The sequence below is a fragment of the Aedes aegypti genome, chromosome 2 (genome assembly GCF_002204515.2).
Source record: "Aedes aegypti strain LVP_AGWG chromosome 2, AaegL5.0 Primary Assembly, whole genome shotgun sequence".
NCBI classification, from domain to species: Eukaryota; Metazoa; Arthropoda; class Insecta; order Diptera; family Culicidae; genus Aedes; species Aedes aegypti.
In genome coordinates, this window is record NC_035108.1 from 362512331 (window position 1) to 362533643 (window position 21313).

General features: G+C 38.6%; 1 protein-coding gene across 3 annotated transcripts in view; it reads right to left on the bottom strand.

Annotated features, from left to right (window-relative positions):
* The window catches only part of LOC5564903 (mucin-5AC), a 138626-nt gene that overhangs the window by 77862 nt on the left and 39451 nt on the right, over window positions 1-21313 (bottom strand). For all 3 annotated transcript variants that reach the window (XM_021846480.1, XM_021846482.1, XM_021846481.1), the window contains exon 4: window positions 19680-19832. In XM_021846480.1, the coding sequence (XP_021702172.1) occupies window positions 19680-19832 (153 nt within the window). The remainder of the gene's footprint in view (window positions 1-19679; window positions 19833-21313) is intronic.

Genomic DNA, 21313 nt, shown 5'->3' on the forward strand with positions numbered 1-21313 from the left:
TGCAGAGTGAATTTCAGATTTTTTTTCCAACCCTGGTTTCAAGTAAGTTCAGGGCTGATGTATCTGATGCCACTCTCACCAATGTTTCAACACGTCAGAATTTTTAGCTACAGGTCGCCAAAGTTGTATAAAACACTGTTTTCATTGATGTTCACATGAAATTTAAAGTATGATTTAACAAACTTTTGTGTGATCTAATCCATCAAGCATTCAAAATATTACTTTCCTTTTAGATATAATTTGGTTGAAATTGCACGATTAAATTTAGATTAAATCGATTTTTTCAACATGCTTGTTGTTTCCATACAAAATTCTTCGTTTCTCTCATATAGCGAAATATAATACTTTTGGAAACGATCAAAAAATAACTTTTGAGCATCGAAAGTATTATGAACTTTGTTGATAATAATTGTTATACACTTGAAAAATTAATTCTGTGGCAAATTAAGCGAATAAATTCTCATACAAGCTGTCGAACTTGCATGCAAGTTGGCTGAAATTTTCAAATACTGCGTTTTCAATGGACAATATCTCAAAAACTAGACGTTCTATGATATTTTAGAAAACGTAAATGGATGTAGCAACCCTTAATTTGGTAAACAGGTGTATTTTGGTGCTCGAGACAAAAACGTGTTCCGCAGTGTAAGAAACTGCACATAAAATTTATGTTATTCTCATAGAAGACGTTTGAAGTCCTTCTTACAATATGTTTTTAATGTTTAAAGAGTTGTATTGTTTTTGAATAGTATTTTTTAAAATTAATAGTTATAAATTTTCTTGATATTTTTCTTCCATTTATTTTACCTGTCAAACTTTACGTCCCAATTGGAATAGAACCTATTTCACAGCTAAGTATTTGAAGAGCCCTTCCATAGTTGAGATGTAATGATTGTTTACAAACTTTTCGTAATGGAAGTTTCCTGGTCTTCCCTGGGTATAAAATAACATCGTACCTGCTATACAATGCAAAATATGGCAAAATTTTGGATAAAAGCTCTCACTGTGGAAGTGGTCAACCAAACATCTGCTGAGAAGCTGTCTATAGTAGGAATCTGTGGAGCATTTATTACCGAAATTCTGTAAAGAATAATTAGAGGAATAGTTATGGAAAGTTTTGCAATTGTCCTGAAGCAGTCAAGAAAAACTTTAAAAATCCATCAGGAACATACCACATACCAACTAGACGCCATGGATGAACCTCTGAAAAATCCTTGGAGGACTGCATTCTCCAGAACAAAAAAAACATTGAAATCTCTTGTAGGCATTACTGGAAGTATTACCACAGATAACAGATGTTCAAGTCCGATTACAAAACTGTGTAATACAATAAACGGTCATTTTATATGGCAACACAAGTAGCAACACTGTGGTGGCGCTGTTAAGTTCCCATGGCGATGTGAGTGGTGAATATGAAACATTTCAAGACCCAGACAACCAGAATGTACGTATAACGGGATCACCTTTTGCGTTATGCGATGCTTATATGTGAAAAGTTTCACTTATAAGATGGTGCGAAAAGGCCTTTTACGTACAAAAGTGGAGGCGATATACGTGCATTTTTATATGATGAAAAATAACATGCTATGCGAGTGTGTAGATTTTATTGCGAACTATTTTGTTCTCTTATGCGACTTAATTTATGATAACAAAATTCATTTGACAGCTGCTACGGATTGATCCGATTAACTTTGTACGAGTATACGAGACGAAACAAAACGTGATGATGATGATGATGATGATGATTATTTAGCCACCATCAGCGCAAGGATTACCTATGGCTGCAGAATCATACCGGGATGGTATGATCTACCTGATGGTTTGTTGTAGCAGGGCTAGTTAATATCTTTGAAGACCTTTGGAAGACAATACTAAGGCTGTTTTCTCATGACAAAAGGCTGGCGACCCCACGCACTTTCATCCAGTCATACGAGACGAAACAAAACGTACATACAAACTCATAAAATAACCTTTTATGTGAGGAAACTCATCGATCAAACGATTTCATCCACCATGTAGTGCGGGTGTGATGCAATTTGTATAAATAAACGACTTTTTTCGTAAACTGTTATGCGACTTCTGGTTGTCTGGGGATACTTATATTCACCAATGATTGACGCAATTCGTTGTGTCGCGGCGCTAGTGATTGCAAGGAGTTTCTGTTTCAATATTTACACAGGTTTTCAGCAAATTTTTGTTGTAGCCTGCACCTCAGAGCATAGATTAGGAAAAATATTGAAGGAATTGCTGGGAAATTCTTCAGAAGAATCACCGGAGAATCATAAAGAGCTAGAGATAACTAGATATATTGAATTCTCAAAGAAATGTATCGAAATATCTCTGGAAAAATCCTTGAAGGACTACTGGAATACTATCGTATTTCATTTTAGTACCTTAATATTCAATATAAGAATACATTCCCTGAAGGAAATGACTACAGAATTTCATTTAAGAACCTTTGGAGACGTTCTCGACTGTTTCTAGTGCATAGTTGGTTTTGAACAATTTTAATAAAGCGGTATCTTAAAAACTGCTTCTGGAATCATTGACACAATTGTGAAGAAGCCACATGTGAAATTTCCACGAGCATATATAATAAAATTCTCCTGTAACCTTTGGAAAATTTCATTTCAAAAAATTTCAGAATAATTTTCTACAGAAATTCTGATAAAATTGTGTACAAGGATTGATAAATATATCACTAGAGCTCTCTACTGAAAAGAAAATCAATACTATCTTTGATGGATTACCTATAAAATGAATGTATACTTCCCAATAACATACATTTTCAAATCAATATGTTGTGAATATACACATACATTATTATACATTATACATACATTTTCAAATCAATATAATGGAAAGAAGCGAATATGTCCACTTAACTGGAATAAAAACAAAACAAAATGCTCGCGAGCATCAGAGCGCTGATTTACTCGCCTCTGTTGTGCTCGCGAGTTAACGAAGCCAAAGTAATTCGTGAACGTGTTCGGAGCTGTTAAGAGTCAACTGCGCTTTGGGAAAAACAGGTATTTCGCCTCCGAAATTTCTAGCTTTCAAGGGTTTTTGACCTTGAGACTACTGTAAATTCGATGGATATTAAATTGATTTGTCTGTCAAAACTATAATAAATCACACCTTGTTTGGTTAATCGCGAGAAACATTCCAGAAATTTTAGCTATTTCTTTTGGTATGTACTCCCGAGCAGGCTACTAGGCTTACTCACACAAAATGTGGGAATGTTCATAAAAAAAATCCTTGTAAATATTGAGAAATTATTAGAAGACTCTTTGGTCGCATTTCGTAGAAGAACTTACGTCATATCTACGTAAAAAATATAGAAATTGGTATTACGTCCTTATTGGGACAGAGGTGCTTCTCAGCTTAGTGGTCAAACAGCACTTCCACAGTTATTGACTAAGAGCTTATTTTGTCAATGTTGCCATTTTCGCATTCGTATATCGTGTGGCAGGTACGATGATACTCTATGCCCAGGAAAGTAAACGAAATTTCCATTACGAAAAAATCCTTCAGCATGGATTTACTTTATAGCCACAGATTCTAACCACTCGGCTAAGGGAGGCTCCTCAAGACATGATCATATTGCTCAAAAATCCACGAGATAACTACTGCGTGCCTTTTGATTCAAAGTAAAAGAGATATCCTTGGATCAATCTTTTCCCAGCTTGAACCATTTTCTAAGGACAAATCAAATTTAGCGAAGACAATTCCTCTCATCGGGAGAGATAATCTTCGAGATTGAGTAAGAGTCAACATCATACACCGCACCAAAAAAACGAATTCAACCATTGATGCCTGGAAACCATTCGTAATTGGGATACGCGCCCACCAAACGCGAAAAAGTGTAAGAGGTAATCACCGTTTTGATCGTAAACGCTTTTTATAGTTTGATTGACTCGCACTCTCCCGAGCGGAAGAAAATAGCAAGCCTTTAACAATCACATACTGAACTAAGGTATAAAACCTTGAATTATTATTGGTTCAAAGTATTGAAATATTTAAGTATTTCACTTTGTTATTGTGCAGGTGTCATAGATTTACGGCAATGCTTTAATTTTTGAATTTTGAAACCAGAATATGGTATGATCTTCTTCTTTCTGGCGTTACGTCTCCACTGGGACAAAGCCTGCTTCTCAGCTTAGTGTTCTTATGAGCACTTCCACAGTTATTAACTGAGAGCTTACTATGCCAAGAATCATTTTTGCATGTGTATATCGTGTGGCAGGTACGAAGATACTCTATGCCCTGGGAAGTCGAGAAAATTTCCAACCCGAAAAGATCCTCGACCGGTGGGATTCGAACCCACGACCCTCAGCTTGGTCATGCTGAATAGCTGCGCGTTTACCGCTACGGCTATCTGGGCCCCTAATATGGTATGATATGGTGTTCATTTGCCATGTTCTTCTGCTCGGGAACTGCCCGGCAGCTGACTGGTGTCCCCCACGAAACCCCAATCGGACAGCACGACAATGTAGCACTATGGTAATAATTGTCATTAAAGGTTGTTGAACAATTTAGCTTCCCGCAGGCGATGTCTGCTCGACATTTTTTTTTTCGGCTTACTTATTTTTTCACCGCTTTTTGCTTTACTTGATGGGCTTCCGATACAGTTTTCGTGCGCGCAATCAGCGGTTTGTGCGATTTTTGGTTTGTTTTTCTGTGGTTTCGATAATTTCGGGGGTGCACTCTGCGGGTATTTTGGGTGCCGGAGCCGGTTCGCAGCCACTCCCGAAGAAATCATGTTGCCTGTGGTTAGTTACGTAGGTGCACACTAGACGTGAAGGATTTTCTTTTTTGTTGGATATGCTCATACGACATGGACATAACACGTAGAGTGACATATTAATTTTCGATCAATGATTGGTTACGGTGCCGAGGCGAACACTGTGATTTTGCGTCAACCAGAATAGCCTGAAGCAAACGGATAAATTGTCGAAATATCTAGCGAGATCTAGTTCGAGACGGTTCAGTTTATCAAAGAGAGCTGTCGTGCTGAGCTGATTTCGAGTTAATCCTGTGGATAATTCACTTGGTAATTAAGTGATTTGTCTGAATTCACAACTGCCTTTCAAGGAACTGTCGCTTAACGTGGCAAAAAATGAAGGTCAGACGTTTCTTTGAAATTTGTGCTTCCTTTCGGAGGTGAAATGAATGTGGCTGATAGGATAGATGAAGCAATTTATTCGATGATTGAGACAAATTTTCTGAGTAGCAAAACGAATCAGCTTCCAGTCTAGTCGATTCAAGTGATAAAGCCATGGGTGTAGCGAGTCATGGTCAGTATATCAAAATTTGGTGTATTTATCCAGGAGATTTAGATCTCTACTAGGTAAATCAAGACTTCCTTCCAAATCGCGACTCAAACATCTTGAAGGGAGAAGCACAAATTTTATCAGTTTAAGCTATCAAAAAACAGAATCTCAATATTCCGGGTCTGCAAGTCGATTTCTTGTGATTTTTGAAGCCATATTTTTGTTTAGAACCAGCGCAATTTTTTTGTACAGAAAAAACAATGAGAGCAAAACAACTACTGAACTGATCAACAAACATTGTTTTATCATTCAGTTATCTCAGCCTAGATAAACATATCTGAAATTAGATTTTGAATCCAGAAAAGTAAAGAGATCTCAAGGTTAACCAATTAGCACCGTTCACTGAACTCATCCATTTATGGACCACAAGTATTCAGGTCCATAAGATATTTATAAAGTTTTATAGACCTGAAGTTCATTAGCGAACTTCCTTTTTCGAAGCACCATCAGAATCTTTGTTTATATTACCGATACACAAAGTAAACTATAAATAATCACATGAATTAGCACCGCAGATTTTATTCGCGAAAACAATCATTCCAATATTGTTGCCATTATCTGTAAGAATCGAGCAAAGGCGCCACTGACAGAAAAAAAAATTACCACACAGCATTATCTAACACTCGAGCGCTAAATTCCGCAACCGCAACGCTCTCCGGCGGACAGACAGATCGTTAGAAAATCGAAGCTACGTCAATGTGCAACGCCGACTCATCACGAGATCATCAACACACGACTAGAATACCTTCCATTCACAAGAATCCCGTTCTCAGTGCTGTGCTGAGTGTTTTTTTAATTACTCATTTGCCAAATCCGGCTGCCGGTGTTGGTTCCCAACAGTCGGGACGTAGGGGAGTTAGGGGTAAGATGCGGCACCGCAATAACTCCAAGATAAAAGGCATTTTAGTCAAATTTGATATTTATATCGACTATAACGCATTGATAGGCTTATACCGACTATAACGCCTCTGACGGATAAACATTCTGTTCTAAGTAATTAGAATAATGTTTTGAACGAAAATCTCAGTTAAAATTGAGTTTTTCCTTAGGGGACGCATATTACCCTGCCTTCCCGTAACTGTTCGTTCTAAGCCTGATTCACTCGTCATAAAGCGGTGGGATGAAATTAAGCGACTTGCTCAAGTCGCGTGGGTTGTTCGGGCGTTAATGAGGATTTTATTGACATTTCGGAAATTTTCAAACGGCAATTGTTGGCTGATCCGCGTGGTAAACAACTTCTTAGAACGTTAACATCTTCCAGCTCCAAATAAGGAGAGCACTTGGGATTCGAGCTCGCAGTGGGTGGTCCTGGGCATGCGTCCGGGTTCAAAGTTCTATACGTCATCATGATGTCGCACAGTGGCCATATTCTATATAAATGTTGACCAGAATTACAAACCTTAGCCAAATCGTTGAAAAAACCCTTATTCACTGATAACTTTTTTAATTTTGAAAACAAATGGTCGCTGAATCCACTAAAAATGTCATATTTCATTAAAATAATTGATTCAAAAATTTGCATACCAAACAGAAGTAGACCATAGTGGGTAAATTTCTTGTGGTTGCTAAGTTTATTCGGGGGCTGGTGGTGATCAAAAATAGCAATCTTCAAAACAAGATTGCCTAATTCGCTTAATAAAAAAAATAAATAAAGTTTCAACTACTGGCGCAAAAAGCGTTTGTAAAACCATAGTGCATCGAATATCATGAAATATTTGTAACAAATCGAGGGATAAATGATCATTTAAGGTGATTATAAAACGAAGCCAAACTCTGAATTTTAATGTGCACAAGGCTGGAGAATCTGACAACAGTTCGCGTTGAAAATCAATCAAATTGTTTGCTTGCTGGAGGTAACCAATGGAAAAAAATTTCAACGCGGCATCTTATATAGGCTCCGAAAAACTGTAGCCTTTTTGAAGAAGATTCATGTTATACACTGATAAATGGTCAGATACGATTCAAGAAAAGAATATGGTGAATTATTTCAAATAATTACAGCGATGTGGATGGAACAACATCCATGAAGTTTGGAAAATTCAAAAGGGTCAATTTATCTGGCACCTTTAGACTTCACAAAAGAAAAATTTAAAATATATAAAAAATCGATTCAACACTTAGGGGAATTGATACTCGATACCAAAGGGAGAAAGACAAAAAATACCAGTGAAAGTATTTGCAAACTTCGTTTGCTTAACTTTTAGCCAGCATTGAGCCACTGTGCGTCGTCGTCGTCATCGTCATACGTGTATCGCATTCCGTCTAAACCGATCACCAGCCACTCATAATCGATCAGTTCATGGTCAATCATCGAACACGGATCAAACAAACGAACAAGCAAGCGTATTAGCGAGGCCACTTTTCACCTCTGACGCCTGGGGGGGAAATTCCCCGTTAAACCCATTAGGGAATTTGAAACAGCTAATATTGAGCTCGCGGCTCGTAGATCGATTTCATCGATTGGAATCGCGTCCAATGGATTGTCCCGGAGCCCCCCAATCATAATTCGTTCGATCGAATTAAACAACATCAATTTGTCATTGAGTGAAGGAGTGTTTTGGCACATTCATGGCCAGTGACGGTGGACCCGAGCAACGAATGTGAATCGGTTAATTTATTCATTGCAGTAAGAATGCATAGTATAAATTAAGGAAGTAAATATTCTCCAAATTGGTCAAACTAACCGTTAAGTGCTTTCACCAAAATCTATCTGCTCCGAAGCGTCAATGTAGTGCCAATAAGCTATTGAAAACTGCCGAGATTGATTGTCGAGGATGGATTATCAAGTGGTGAGCTCGTTTTATGCTTGTTATTACACACATTTGTATCGTGGTATGTTACATTGTTGAACAAGCTATGGATGATTCGTCACTATAAGTATCAGCATAAGCCCTTATTACTAAGTTTAATAAAATTATGGGACACAAATACCTAAGAAAATAAAAGAAATGTTAATTTTAAGTGGATTTTCTAACCTCTGCATTCTAAATTAATTTCTTTCAGAAGATTTGATTTTTGTTTGTATCCATGATATGATGACGCTCAAGTATTCATCGCATAAATAACAATCAAATTTGAAAAAAATACTACGTATACGTATACTACTTCGATAGAAGCTTATCATGTCATTTCACTCGAGTATTGTAACCCACTACCAGACGACAGGATTTGGTTGTTTTTGTTGATGTTTTCCTAACCTCATGGACGTGTTTTCTCCTCTCGCCGTCTTCTGCCGACTGAGTTGTCGCCGAGTGACTTGATTGGCGCATGTCTAGACAAATATTTGGCGGGTTGGATTGCATAAGTTTGGACTCCATTGGCGCGGTTGCGAACGAGACACCATGGCGGAGGTATTCTGCAACGAATTCCTCCGTGATGTCGTGGTCGGTGAGGTGATTAGCATTTTTTACTTTTTTGCAAAATTGTATTGGGCTAAGATGTGTGCGTTGATGATACTGTGTAATCGAATCGTTTTTGGCCTAAATACTAATTCTGCAAAGCATGTCAGTTTACATGTAAATGAAGCTAAATTTGGGCGATCGGAAGAAAGAGTTTGATGTGTTCCAGAGTGAGACTCAACTTATTGGATAGATTACTTCCAGTGATTGCTGCAAAGTTTTATCTAGGTACTCTTCAAAGACAATTCTAAAGGATTTTCTCAGGAATTCCTAAAAAAAATGCTCCGTAGTAGCTCATTTCATAATCATTCAGCTAGACAATTTATGTTAGGGATGGTAGGGGGAAAAGTAGACAATTCTCGAAAACTTATTCAATTGGTCTCAAGTCAGAAAAGTGAACAAATTTACTTTAAACATCCTACGTGTTTCGCAGACGAAACTCCACACGTTTTGCTCTTACCCAACTAGATTTTTCAGTTTTAGAACGTTCAAAAAGCCTCGTTTAATCTTCACGTTACCGACCCCCGACAAGGCAATTTAAAATAGCTGCCATTTCACCAATGTCCATTCGATTTTTTTTTTAATTACCCTCAGTTGACTTTAAAAAGGTACCAGTAATATACAAAGCTCAATTTAGAACCATGCTGAAGAAATTCCTGGTTGTACTGGGGTCACGAGGGTGCCAAATTTTGGAAATGTGATTATTTGTTCATTTATTGCAGTTGAAAAACCGATGTTTTTATGCTGAATGTTAGATAATGATCGATTTACATCGTGTAAACAAAATTTTAATAAGTGGACCATTCCGAAACACCAACGCCAGGTCTGACAGGTCCCCTTTGGGGACATTTCCGTTTTTTATCCAAAACATGCCTTACGACATCACAATCTTCATGAATTCGAGAGATCATGTCAGTAGAAGAAGAAGACACTCGGTACGAACAGATGTGGCCACTCCACAGGTTCCACGGCGTGGGTTCCATGAGGTTCTTTTTGGGGATATTTCCGTTTTATGTCTATAACATACCGTAAAACATCTCACTCTTTGTGAATTCGAGAGAACTTGTCAATAAATGAAGAATCAATTCATTATCAACTAACTTGACTACTTCAGAGCAAAAAAACGAATGAAAATTGATGAAATTTGTGTTCTATTTGTCAATGCCTTGTCGGGGGTCGGTAACGTAAAAGTTAAAAGCTGTTTCGATTTGCTGATAGGAAAATTTGTCTGTAGCATCATTTACAAGATATTTTTCCTATCAAACAAAATAGTTGTTATCCGTGAAGAAACATTATCACAAATAATTCAGTAGAAAGTAAAATCAAAAGTCAAAATTTCCCATTAAGTACACTCTCCTCTTAACCCATCCGAAACCTCTGGCAAACGCCTCACCCACACCAATGGAAATTTGCGTGTCAAGTTCAAGGCCGCCTCAAAATAACCACGCGCACGGTGGGTCGTTTTGCCGGGGGTGCATTTGCCGGTGGTGGTTTCACACGACCACGCCGAGACGCACCATTCTTTTGTACCACAAGTTCACAGACTCCAAGAGCCGGCCGCCGTCGCATCCATCCAAGGTGTGCGCTCGACAATAATGAAGCACAGGCTCCCAAGCGGCGTGACGAAGCCCACTTTTCGATCGAGGAGATCCAGCCGCGACTGACAACCGTTTGAGATGAGCACGTCAATTAAGCCGAGCGGAAAGACTTCAGCAGCACAGGAATAAGACGAAGATTCTGATGCTGTTTCGGTAACGGCTTAATTATCGATTTTAATCATCTTTCGAGGAGTTCCCCTCATAAAAAGCCCTTACGTAATAGAGTTATTAAAAGAGGAGGACCAAGGAAGGCTGTCTGGCTGATTTATTTGAACCCCCCGTGGTCTGTCACTTCACTGCGCTGTGTCCCTTGCTCGGTGTGTATCGTTTTTTTTTTTCTATATCAGATTTCGCACAGTGTCATGCAGTAGTGGCGCAAAATGTCACTCTGTCTTGTGCCGTGGTGCTTCTTCACAAGCAACAGCTTTGGCGATTGATACTCGTTTTGGAGCTTGATGGCACGATGTGGCTACTTGTTTAAGTGGCATTCGCTGCTGGGTCCGGAGCAAGAGGCCAGTTTCATTTAATACATTTTGCGACGAAGCTGAGTTCACGCGATACCTTTGAGCCGGGCTGCTCTGGGAGCTCTTTGACATTTTGGGACTCGGACAGGTTTAGACCTTTGGCACACAAACTCGGCGGCGGATATTTTGCAAATTGCTGCCGTGTTACGACAGGTTTACGAGCCAGCCGGGTCATAGAGAAATAGATTTTTTTTGACAAATGAGATGCAATCCGGTTGATCTGATGGGCAATTTGTTATGCAAGAAGTGCACTCGCGCATTCTGGGTGCAGTTTAGCAATATTGAAAGATTAAGTTGCGAATAATTAATCTTGCTTGGGGTGATCTGTTAGACGACTTGGCTCTTGTTGGATGCGGTTACACATTCCTAAGGAACATACATACTATTTTGGAGAACAAACTAAGCTGGAACCTAAACAGCTGTAGCAGTAGCTTTCAGTAAAACCATCTCAGGACTGTGGGTTCGAATACTATCGGTCGCAACGTTCTCGAAACGACAGGGAGTCGTAAGTTCGATTCTCACCGAGAAGGCGTGTAACTTTTTCGCTAATTTCACATCAATTGGTCAATTTACGGTAGTTGTTCAAACTTCCACTCGGCTGGTTAACCGAAGGACGATGAAATCATGAAATCATAATTAAAAAGTATATATCAATGTTGCAACGGGTACACATTATTTCAATTCTGCATCATCAACGGAAATAACGGAAATGTATCTAATTCTTACTTGCCTGTTTCTAATTTCAATTCCTATTTGGCCGAAGCAATCCTATAGTTGAGAAGAAATTAATAAACAAATTTGTAATTGAATCACATATTGCTAATTTTCGTTACCCTAGTCAAAGATGACTCTATTAGCCCCACACAAATTGCGCAACATTCCTCATCAATATTTGAGACATTTTCCAAACCCACCTGTATCAATCAGCAAACACCGTTCACAAAAGGATGGCTGATTCACCGAAAGCTCGAAAGAGATCTTGATCCTGTGCCAAAACTAGAAACCACTTCACCACATTACTGTTGCCAAACGAGAAACGGGCCAAAAAACCACACGAAATGCCTTGCGGCTGCTCAGAAGTGGTTTTTGAAAATTATAGAAATTACCAACCGCACTAACCAGCTTAAAGAGTGGTTCGCTTGGTAATGGTCGCCCAAAGCAAGTGGATGTTTTTCTGCGTTGAATGGCTTTTTTTTTCTCGCTGCTAATTGATTATTACACATGCCGAGCCGCTGAAGACGTCGTCTGTTTTTGGTGTGCTGTTGAGTTTGTTTTTTTGGTTCGCAGCAGGTGTCTATCTATGCGTACAAACGTTTAACCTTTGACACGAGGGAAGTCAGCTGGCAATTACTTATCCAGTTAGACCTAGACCTTGTCCCCTCTTCAAACAAGTTTGACGTGGTGCTTCCCTGACGAAACCGGATAGCCGTCTGTTTCAATTGTTGACTCTTTTTTTGTGAAGATTTTTTGACATTCCTCAGTGTAAGAATATGATACGAATCTTCTTTTTTCGGAGTGAACATTATTTCTGTATTTGATTGGATTTAAGTCTTGTATTGCCACTCAAAATTGCTGCGGGTATTCAACAGTCATAACGCTCATTACGCAACATTTGCAGCCTTGTTCGTTTATAACCAAAAACAACTGCACTGCAACTAATAATTCCGCCCCAACGTCCAACATGCCAATTGACACAATTGAACTAATTTCTTAATGACCAGGCCCCGATCAAATCCATATGACCAAAAATTAGCGCCCGGAGACATTGTCACAGTTGCCAAGCCCCAATATCTGGGTCTGGACTGGAAGGACGATAATTTCAAGATTGCTGACCGATCAACGACGACGGCTTGGCGATGGCGACGACTCTGTACCACACCACACAGTTACATAACATTCCAGGCTGGCAGAGGTCGCAGCCGGCGGCAAGACCGGCCGGTGCCCCAGTGGCAAAAAGTATGTCCTGACCGGTTTCGATTCGATCATCGACCAGGTGCGGGAGTTAGTGGGAAAGAAGTGCGACGGATAGCATTTTCCACTGCATCACTGGGCATGGGCGCAGCCAAGATTTCAATCAGAGGGAGGGGAATGAAAGACTTCAAAATTTTTTTAACACAATTCACTCAAAAACGATCATTGAATGCATCCTCTGTCGTTTCGTCCAAACTAACTGGAACAGAGCCTGCTACTTAGCTTAGTATTCTTATAAGTTCTTCCACTGTTAGCTGAGAGCTTTCTTTGCCAATTGACCATTTTTGCATACGTATATCGTGTAGCGTGCACGAAGAAACTTTTTTTTTAAACCTTCACGTTAATGCTTCCACTGGACTATTGACTGTCCCTTTGAAGGAAGCACCACACTAGACAACGGACTAGCATGCAACGCCCAGTGGCACAGTCGAAATACTTTCCTGACGAAAAGTTTTCCGGACTGAAGCGGGAATCGAACCCACACTCCTTGACACGATGCGGCTAAATGCTTGGTAACACTAACTGCAAGATTTTTGGCACATTTGTTGCAAGATTCATTGTTGACTGTTTATAAAATCTTCTAATAATTTCTAATAACATCTTTTTCAAAAGTCTGACTATTTGGTGGACTCCAAAGTTCTTTCCTGCCCCCCTCTGGCTATGCCCATGCCACTAGGTTAAAAGTGACTTCACCTACCAACGTCGATCTGCATCCCGCTCGCTCTTCCTCCTACAATCGATTGCAAAACAGCCGGATCGTCGCGTCGTCGTCGGGAGCATCGATGGACCTGGTGAAGAAATCGAAAGCATCTACTACGACCACTGTATGTAAATAAACCATTTCACGTGCTGGTCGGTTACTGTTATTGCCTGCAGGGAGCTCCGTCAGCGCTATTCTGCGGCGGGATTCTCCGCTTTTTCCTACAACCAACCAAAGAAGGCTTCGGTCAGCCGGGGCGCAACTGAAGAGCGGACGTGTGCCGGTCAGCATGTCGCGGTTTTTCTTTTTAGGTATTCTCTTACTTCGCGTTCGTGAAAGCAATGCATAACAAGTCGGGCGGGGTAAAGCGCAGACTAGTCGACTAGTTCGCGTGTACTGCAAGGTCGTTCGTTTGCCTCCCCTGGTAGACGACGGACGACTTGGCAGCGCAACGCGTCGTCGCCGTTCGGTGCGTCTGATTGTAGGAAGATTGTTTTCGAATTATTTGAGAGTGTAGAACTAGCCCTCGTGTGTTAAAATACACTCAAATAAAGATTAAAAAAAAAAAAAAAAAAAGAATTATTTGAGAGGCTTTGAGGCGAACTTTTTTGTTGTACTGGAAACATTTTTTCTTTTGTTAAAATGGACACTTGCTCTATATAACGCTTTAGGGATATTTTTTTTTAATCTGTCCCAAACTAACGTGAAAAACTTCAAAATAATACCTCTTAGAAAAGGTCAGTGCTCACGAAAAAGACTAATTGATCTTGTCGCTTCCAAAAACATGGTCATACGTAGTACCTACTTCCAGCACAATTTCTCAATTCGGTACACCTAAAGATCATATCAATAAACTGAATTACGAATTGACCACGTTTTGATCGATGGAAGACCTTTCTCGGATATTATTGACGACAGGATGGTGCAATAATCGATTTCGCGTTGCAAAAACATTGGGTACCAACGCTTGCCACGGTACAATCTGAAACGGACCAAACTACCAGAAGTCACAACCTACGCGTAAAGCCTTGAAGAAGACGAGTAACCGTATGAAACCTCATCAAAGTCCTACTCAAGGACTGCTGGAGTATTGTTGAAGCAGTCATTAACAACGCAGCTGAAGGTTCTATTGGATTCGTGAAAAAAAATATGACGGAACGATTTGTCCGACGAGAACTGTCAGATGGTTCTAGACGAGAAGAATACAACGTGGGCTCCATCTAGGTACCGTGCGGGATCGAAATCCGTACACCTAGGGATTAAACCGGATTCCATCCACTTTATACAAAATGCCTACTATTTGTATGAAGTGTACGGATTTTGAGCCTGTACTGATTTCGGTCGCCCACTTTCCCCGTCAAAATGTGAAATGATACACTCAGAAACACGGGTAGTCACAGAATGACTAAATTTTAGTAATTTATGACTATTTTCTATCTGCCTCTCTTTCATTCTGCAGGGAATTTTATTCCTGTTTGTCAATTCGCCTGGGTTGAAGCATCGCTAAGCTTCAACCCAGGCGAAATGACATTTAGTGTAGAAATTCACAGCAGAATAAAAGAGAGGCAGATAGAAAATAGTCATTAATGCATAAACTTTAGAAATTCTGTGACTATTTTTATATCTGAGTGTACAAACAGAGCCGACACAGCAAACCCATAAATAGCGCCTAGAAGTTGTAGTAGTTGGAGTGCGAATATATGAAACAGCTGTATCGGTCTCAACAATTGCGTAAGTTCTACTAGAAAATCAGCGCAGCAAAGGCTTCGTGCCTAAGTGTTTCAGGACAGAGCTATTTTGACGGGTGAAAGTGAGTTGTTTGAAAGGTGGAAGCAGCACTACGATGGACACATGAAAGGCGCAGATACGGACCACCAAGACAGTAGGAAGATTAGCTTTATTAGTATGGTAGATGAGGGAGATGATTCCACGAAAAAACGATCAAGTGGGTTACTGAATTCCGTGAAAATTAGCTATTTTGTTCCTTCTCCGAAATAAGGATACACGTGTTTTTGGATTTTTGGATTAGGGTGACCGGAAAAATCGCGATTTTGCAAAAACATTTTTTTTTAAATCATAACTTTTGAACTGCTTAACCGATTTTCAATTTTTTTGGACGAAATGAAAACTCCGTTTTTTTAGTGTTTTGAAGGACAAAAGGGGCTTTTGCTGTTTTTCTTTTTTCTTGAAAGTTCAGAAAACTTTACGTTTATTGTCAAATCAATGTATGTTTTTTAGTTTTTCAGATATATTTTTTGAAAATAAAATACCATGCCCACACAGTTACGGATCACCCACAGTGACGGATCACTTTGGCGTTCAACATGGGATAACTCGGATAAGTTGGAATTTTCAGAGCGTAAAAAGAAGGAGTGTAAGTTGGAAATTCTAGCGTAAATAGAGTGATTGTAAGTTGGAATTTGGAGTGTAAAAAGAGGGAGCGTAAAAAATGTGAGCGTAAAAAAAGGTTTGGCTGTTCAAATATTTGGTCTCAATACAAGATAGTGACATTTTGTTTTAACTAGTTCGTTTATTTGAGGCTCAATTGCGTTTAACGCTTTACAGAGCCGATATTTATTTTTGCATTATTTACAATTTATTCACTTTTTCAGCACCAAAGTTAGTACGGGATGGAGCCAGGGTGCTCGTAGCAACTCGAGGTGAATGGTCACAATTTTTGTAAGGAAGAACATGGTAAGGAATGTGTTTAGGGATCTTTGCAGCTCTGCAGACCTCATTACCTAAGTAGCACACATGTCACAATCGGGGCAGATTAACAATTGTTCATGTATTAGTTAATCTGCCTCGAACTCTCTATAGATTTTGTCAGAAAATTTTCAACATTTTTGGTAAAAGCCTGTTCAAATCATGGAACATATCTTATAAGTATTTCTAACAAAAGGAGTATAAAAAGGTTTACGAGTATCCCTCACGTTTCTTCCTCCTTCCTTCGTCGTAAAAAAGTAAGAAAATTGTTTAAATAATTCCGTAAATTTCACAAAAAGAATTACACCCTAGAGCGAATTCGATAGCAGAATCGAAAATATTTTATTTATAGTGGCACAATGTAAATTACGCAACAGACAGTCTCATGGCTGTTAAAAGCCCTATTAGGGCAAAGTCATTCTTCCTTCCTCATAAACACATCAGACCTTTCGAGTTTCAATACAGTCAAAGCTCGTTATAACGACAACTTTTATAGCAACAATAGCTCTCTATAGCGACATATTTCGGTCCCTTGAAACATCTTTTGGTGTTATACCTATTCCTTATAACGACTTCTCTCTATTACGACGGTCCCTTGCGATGTTGTTATAACAAGCTTTGACTGTAATTGTATTTTCAGAATCTGCATTATAGGTGATCATTAAACACCTGACCTAGGAGTAATTCCGTTATTCTCTAAGGTGTCATTTCTGTGTAATCATCATTGGAACTTTTACATGTTTAATGAGTGAAATTCAGTTAGTATGCTTTGACTTCATGGCTAAATATGCTCCACTGAACATTATGTAAACAATCACATATAGAAAGGTTGAAGTCTTAAAAAGGGTTTATGAATAATTAGACTTGTAGTCATACACTATTTCGAATATCAGGTTTTTTAGGTTTGGTTTGTATAATATTGTCAATGCCAAATAATTGATCGCAGGAAAATAAGTACGACGGTGATATTCATTTGTTCAAGTACAGAAATTTTGTAATGAATGTGATTCTGATGCTAAAACAATCTCTTTAATAGGAGAATCCATTTAATATCGGGGAATCCATTTCGGGGTGAAATATGATCACTTGGCAATGCGATTGTAAGTTTTAAGATAACTTTATATACTGCTTTCTAAATTCAAATCTGCTTTCTAAATTCTTAACAATGCAATATTTATCTTGACAAAACAAGAAAAAAAACATTCAGCGAGTTTCAAAACTCTAGGAAATTGTCGATATTTATCGAACAATTCTCGCGTTACGTTTCAAAAAGGCATCATATGTAACAATGAAAGATTCTCTCCTCTCTCGCTCTCTTTCCATTATTACAGTGCAATACTGAAGCTTTTGGGAAGTTTTTCACTAAATATCATAAAACAATGTTTTGACTAGCGTTTCATAAAAATAAACGCAACAGAAGAGGTTAATGTGGCTCAGTTTTTAAGTAAAGAGAAAGTAAACAAAAAAGCCTCTCAGTGTTAGAAAGGTCTTTTTTAAGGTGAATGTTCATTGAGCACGTAAACATAATGTTGACACCCACTTAAGCCACCCGCTAAGCCACCCAACAAGGTGGAGCACAATGGTATGTGCGTCGGCCAAAAATAAATCTTCATATTCCATGTGTACCTCCACCCACAGAATTATGTAGGCAATATTACTAGCACACGTTTCATACAAAGGTATTATTGTCGATATGAAATCATCAACAACTTCATAAAAGCTCAAAATCATTATTATCAGTTATTTCATTTGGTAGTGAAAACATGTTTTATGACCAAAATAATAAGCATTTTTCACACAATGCGTGCGTTATTTACTTCTTTTGGCAGTTTTCTCCTCTCTTCTCTCGCTTCTCATGGACGAAGAAAGTTACCATCAGTATGCATTTGTATTCTACAGTCAATTGTACTGCATAATATCTTATATTCATTTTTGCTGTTGAATTGCGCCGTACTTTGTTTTTCTCACGCATACAAATGTTTTGCAACACTTGTGACATTGTACACCTTTTGAGTATTATGAAAGTGTAAAATACGTGGTTGTAGCAAGTGTATGAATATCCAAACAATTTTAATTCCAAACATAAAAACTGACATCACTTCCAATCAGTGAGAACGGCGCATCCGATTCATAAACAATGTTGGCTCAGTGAATTCGCGTTCCGGTTCTGTTTTCGAGCGCAAATTGACGAATATAAATGATTTATTGCTCCCAAGAGCATAGTGCGTGAAAAATCGAAGTGTTTCAAGTATTGCATTAGATTTTTGAATTGCAACGGTGAGTAGAAATACGATTAAAAGTTAGTTTTATAACGGGCACCGAAAAGCCTGCAAACAATATCTCGGTGATTGAAGAAGAAGCGGTTTGGTAGTGCGCGGTATTTTACAACACAAATTACAGCAATAACTACGTGTTTGCATTTAAAAACAGGTAATTTGCGAAAAACACATTATGGAATGCTTTTCGTTAAGAAACCACCCCTCTACAATAAGGTTAGTAATTTCAAATAATATTTTTTTGTGATCGCTCTCGAAAACACTGTGAGAAGCGTGGGAGGAGGGAGCGGAAAGTGAAGGGGGAAGTAAGGTGCCATATTAGAAGCCATTTTGGTACTCAAGGAGATAGGGTAACCAATATATTTTGGACCCTCTGGTCCATTTTCCTGAAAATTTCCCAGTTTAAATCGAAAGACCAACTCAATTCACATGCCATTTGGAAAGATAGGACTATTTGCGCTTGCATCAACCGTTTGTACGTAGAAACTGTGTTTATTTTATCTGATCTGAATTCATTTAATTTTATCGGTTTATCCATGCAACCGTTACAACACGTTACTCACAGAAATTGAAGCCGTCAGAAATTTTTCAAATGTAAACGAAAACTTTTTTCAAATTTCTGAACTAAGAGCGTAGAATTTCTTCGCCTTTCTATTGCCAATCGATTGATTAGACTATGGGCAAGCATGTTATACAACCAGTGTCGTGGATTTTGTCGCCAAACGGTAAAAAATGCCGGGTGTCCAAAATATATACTTTGAGGGTCTAAAATGTATTGGTGTGTCCAAAATAATGAAAAGCAGTGCTTCACAATTCAATTATTTTCGACGATTTTTGGATCCTACACGACCGTATGGTCATTTTTATCTCGTAGAGGAAGTTTTTCTCTACATTTTGGCATGTTTTTAGATTTGGTTACGCTATGCAATTGACTAATTGGGACAAAAAACTAACATCACTTCTTTAGGGGGTCCAAAATACGACCGTTACCCTATGTCCTTAATAGCAACGCGGGAATTGTATGATTATCATACTGATATTGTTTTGTATTGAATAAAAAAGCGAACAAAACTGCGTTCTTTGAAAAAAAAAAAAAGTTCTACAAGAGTAGAATAAAATATTCAATGAAAAAGTTACTGGGTTCTGCTATGATACACGTATATTTGTTGTACTTACCGGTTGTGGAGAAATCGCGTTTTGGGCATCGAAGTTCAGCAGTCCGTTGTTGCACAAGTCCGGTGATACGCAAACGTAGGTGTTGTCCGGACACTGAGTTGGTGGTGGCGCTGGAAGAATCTTACAACACTGCTCGGTGGCTGAGTTGCAGTTCTGCGAGGAAGAAACAAGAAACAGAAAACGAAGGGAGGGTATTATTAATGGGCAAGGTTCTCAACGGCAACGCCTCACATTAATCGACGAATTAATATTATTCGTTCGTCCTCTATCATTTGGGTCTAGTCCCCCAACAAGCGGTCAGTCTGAATGCCAAATCTAGGTCAAATGTGTGTGAGTTCGAGTGAGTGTGCGAACGCGTTTCCTTGCTATCAGCACACACGCATTTATCATTCAGAAGAAGACGATCGAAGAGTTCACCTCCAAAAGAGTTTGGGTCTCCTCTAGGGTGATTCACATAACAGAAAAGTTTTAAAACCAAATCTCCCATGTCTTCCTTACAATTCCTGCAATAAACTAGAATACTGTCAAATTTACAGATTTTCTAGTGGTGATTTAAAGGAGTCTCCAAAATGATGTATTTATATTTGTTTTGAAATGGCTGTGAATAAATTTTTAAAAATGTTTCTAACTCGTCAATACTTATGTAATTAAAATTCTATCATATAATTTCATAGTGAAAACTCATTCTTCAGAGCATATTAGAGAAAGTTTATTATAAAAAGCTCATCAATTCATACTAGCATCCACAAGGATATTATAGTTCTACAGGTGTTAGAAGTATTTTGGTTCCTACAACGTCTTTGGACCACCTTCAAGTCCACTCCAGGTAAAAATTTAACAGGCCTCTATGTTCATCCTAAGCATCGTAAGTAAGATCAATGTACCATATTGAATTTATAAAAATAATTTAAAAAATAAAACTTTTCCACAATTTAAACCACCCTAGTCCCAACGTCCCACACTCTTATCCGCCCTAAGTGTTCTGGCAACGATATGAGGAAGCGTCCAATGTCACAAAAGGCCAACGCCATCGATCTCTTGTGCGCATAGCACGGTCATCGTTATCGCCGCCGTCCGGTGAATTTTAATCCGATGGATAAAAAGTGAAAACCAAACCCGTTTTCGAATCCGATCGAAAGCCATAAAGCATTCTACCTACTTCGCAGTACAAAAGCTTGCCGGCCAAATGCCGATGATGCGAGGAATATCTATATGTGATAAATAGATAAAATTTCGCACGGACAAGTGCGAGGGTCACGATGAGGTGGCTGTGTTGAGCGGAAATGAGCAAATTTTGCGTAACTTGTTTGTTTCAGCCGAAAAGTTTGAAAGGTTGAAAGTTCTGATTGCCTAGTTTTCAGTAAGAGGAAGGTGGGGCAAAAGTTTGAGTTTCAAATTTCTAACTCAATTCAAAGCAAATGTTTTTTTTAGTCTTAGCTACACCCTTACATAAAAAGTTGACTAAAATGTTTCATTTAGTTCCATGCAATAAAAGTTTGACCGAAAATTACAATTCTCCTGTCAACAACTATTAATCATAACTTTTCCAATTCTCATTCCTTTTGGATAATGAATTGCATGAAAATCTATTACTTGAATAGCATTTGAATCTCTATGATATTTATATCATTTGT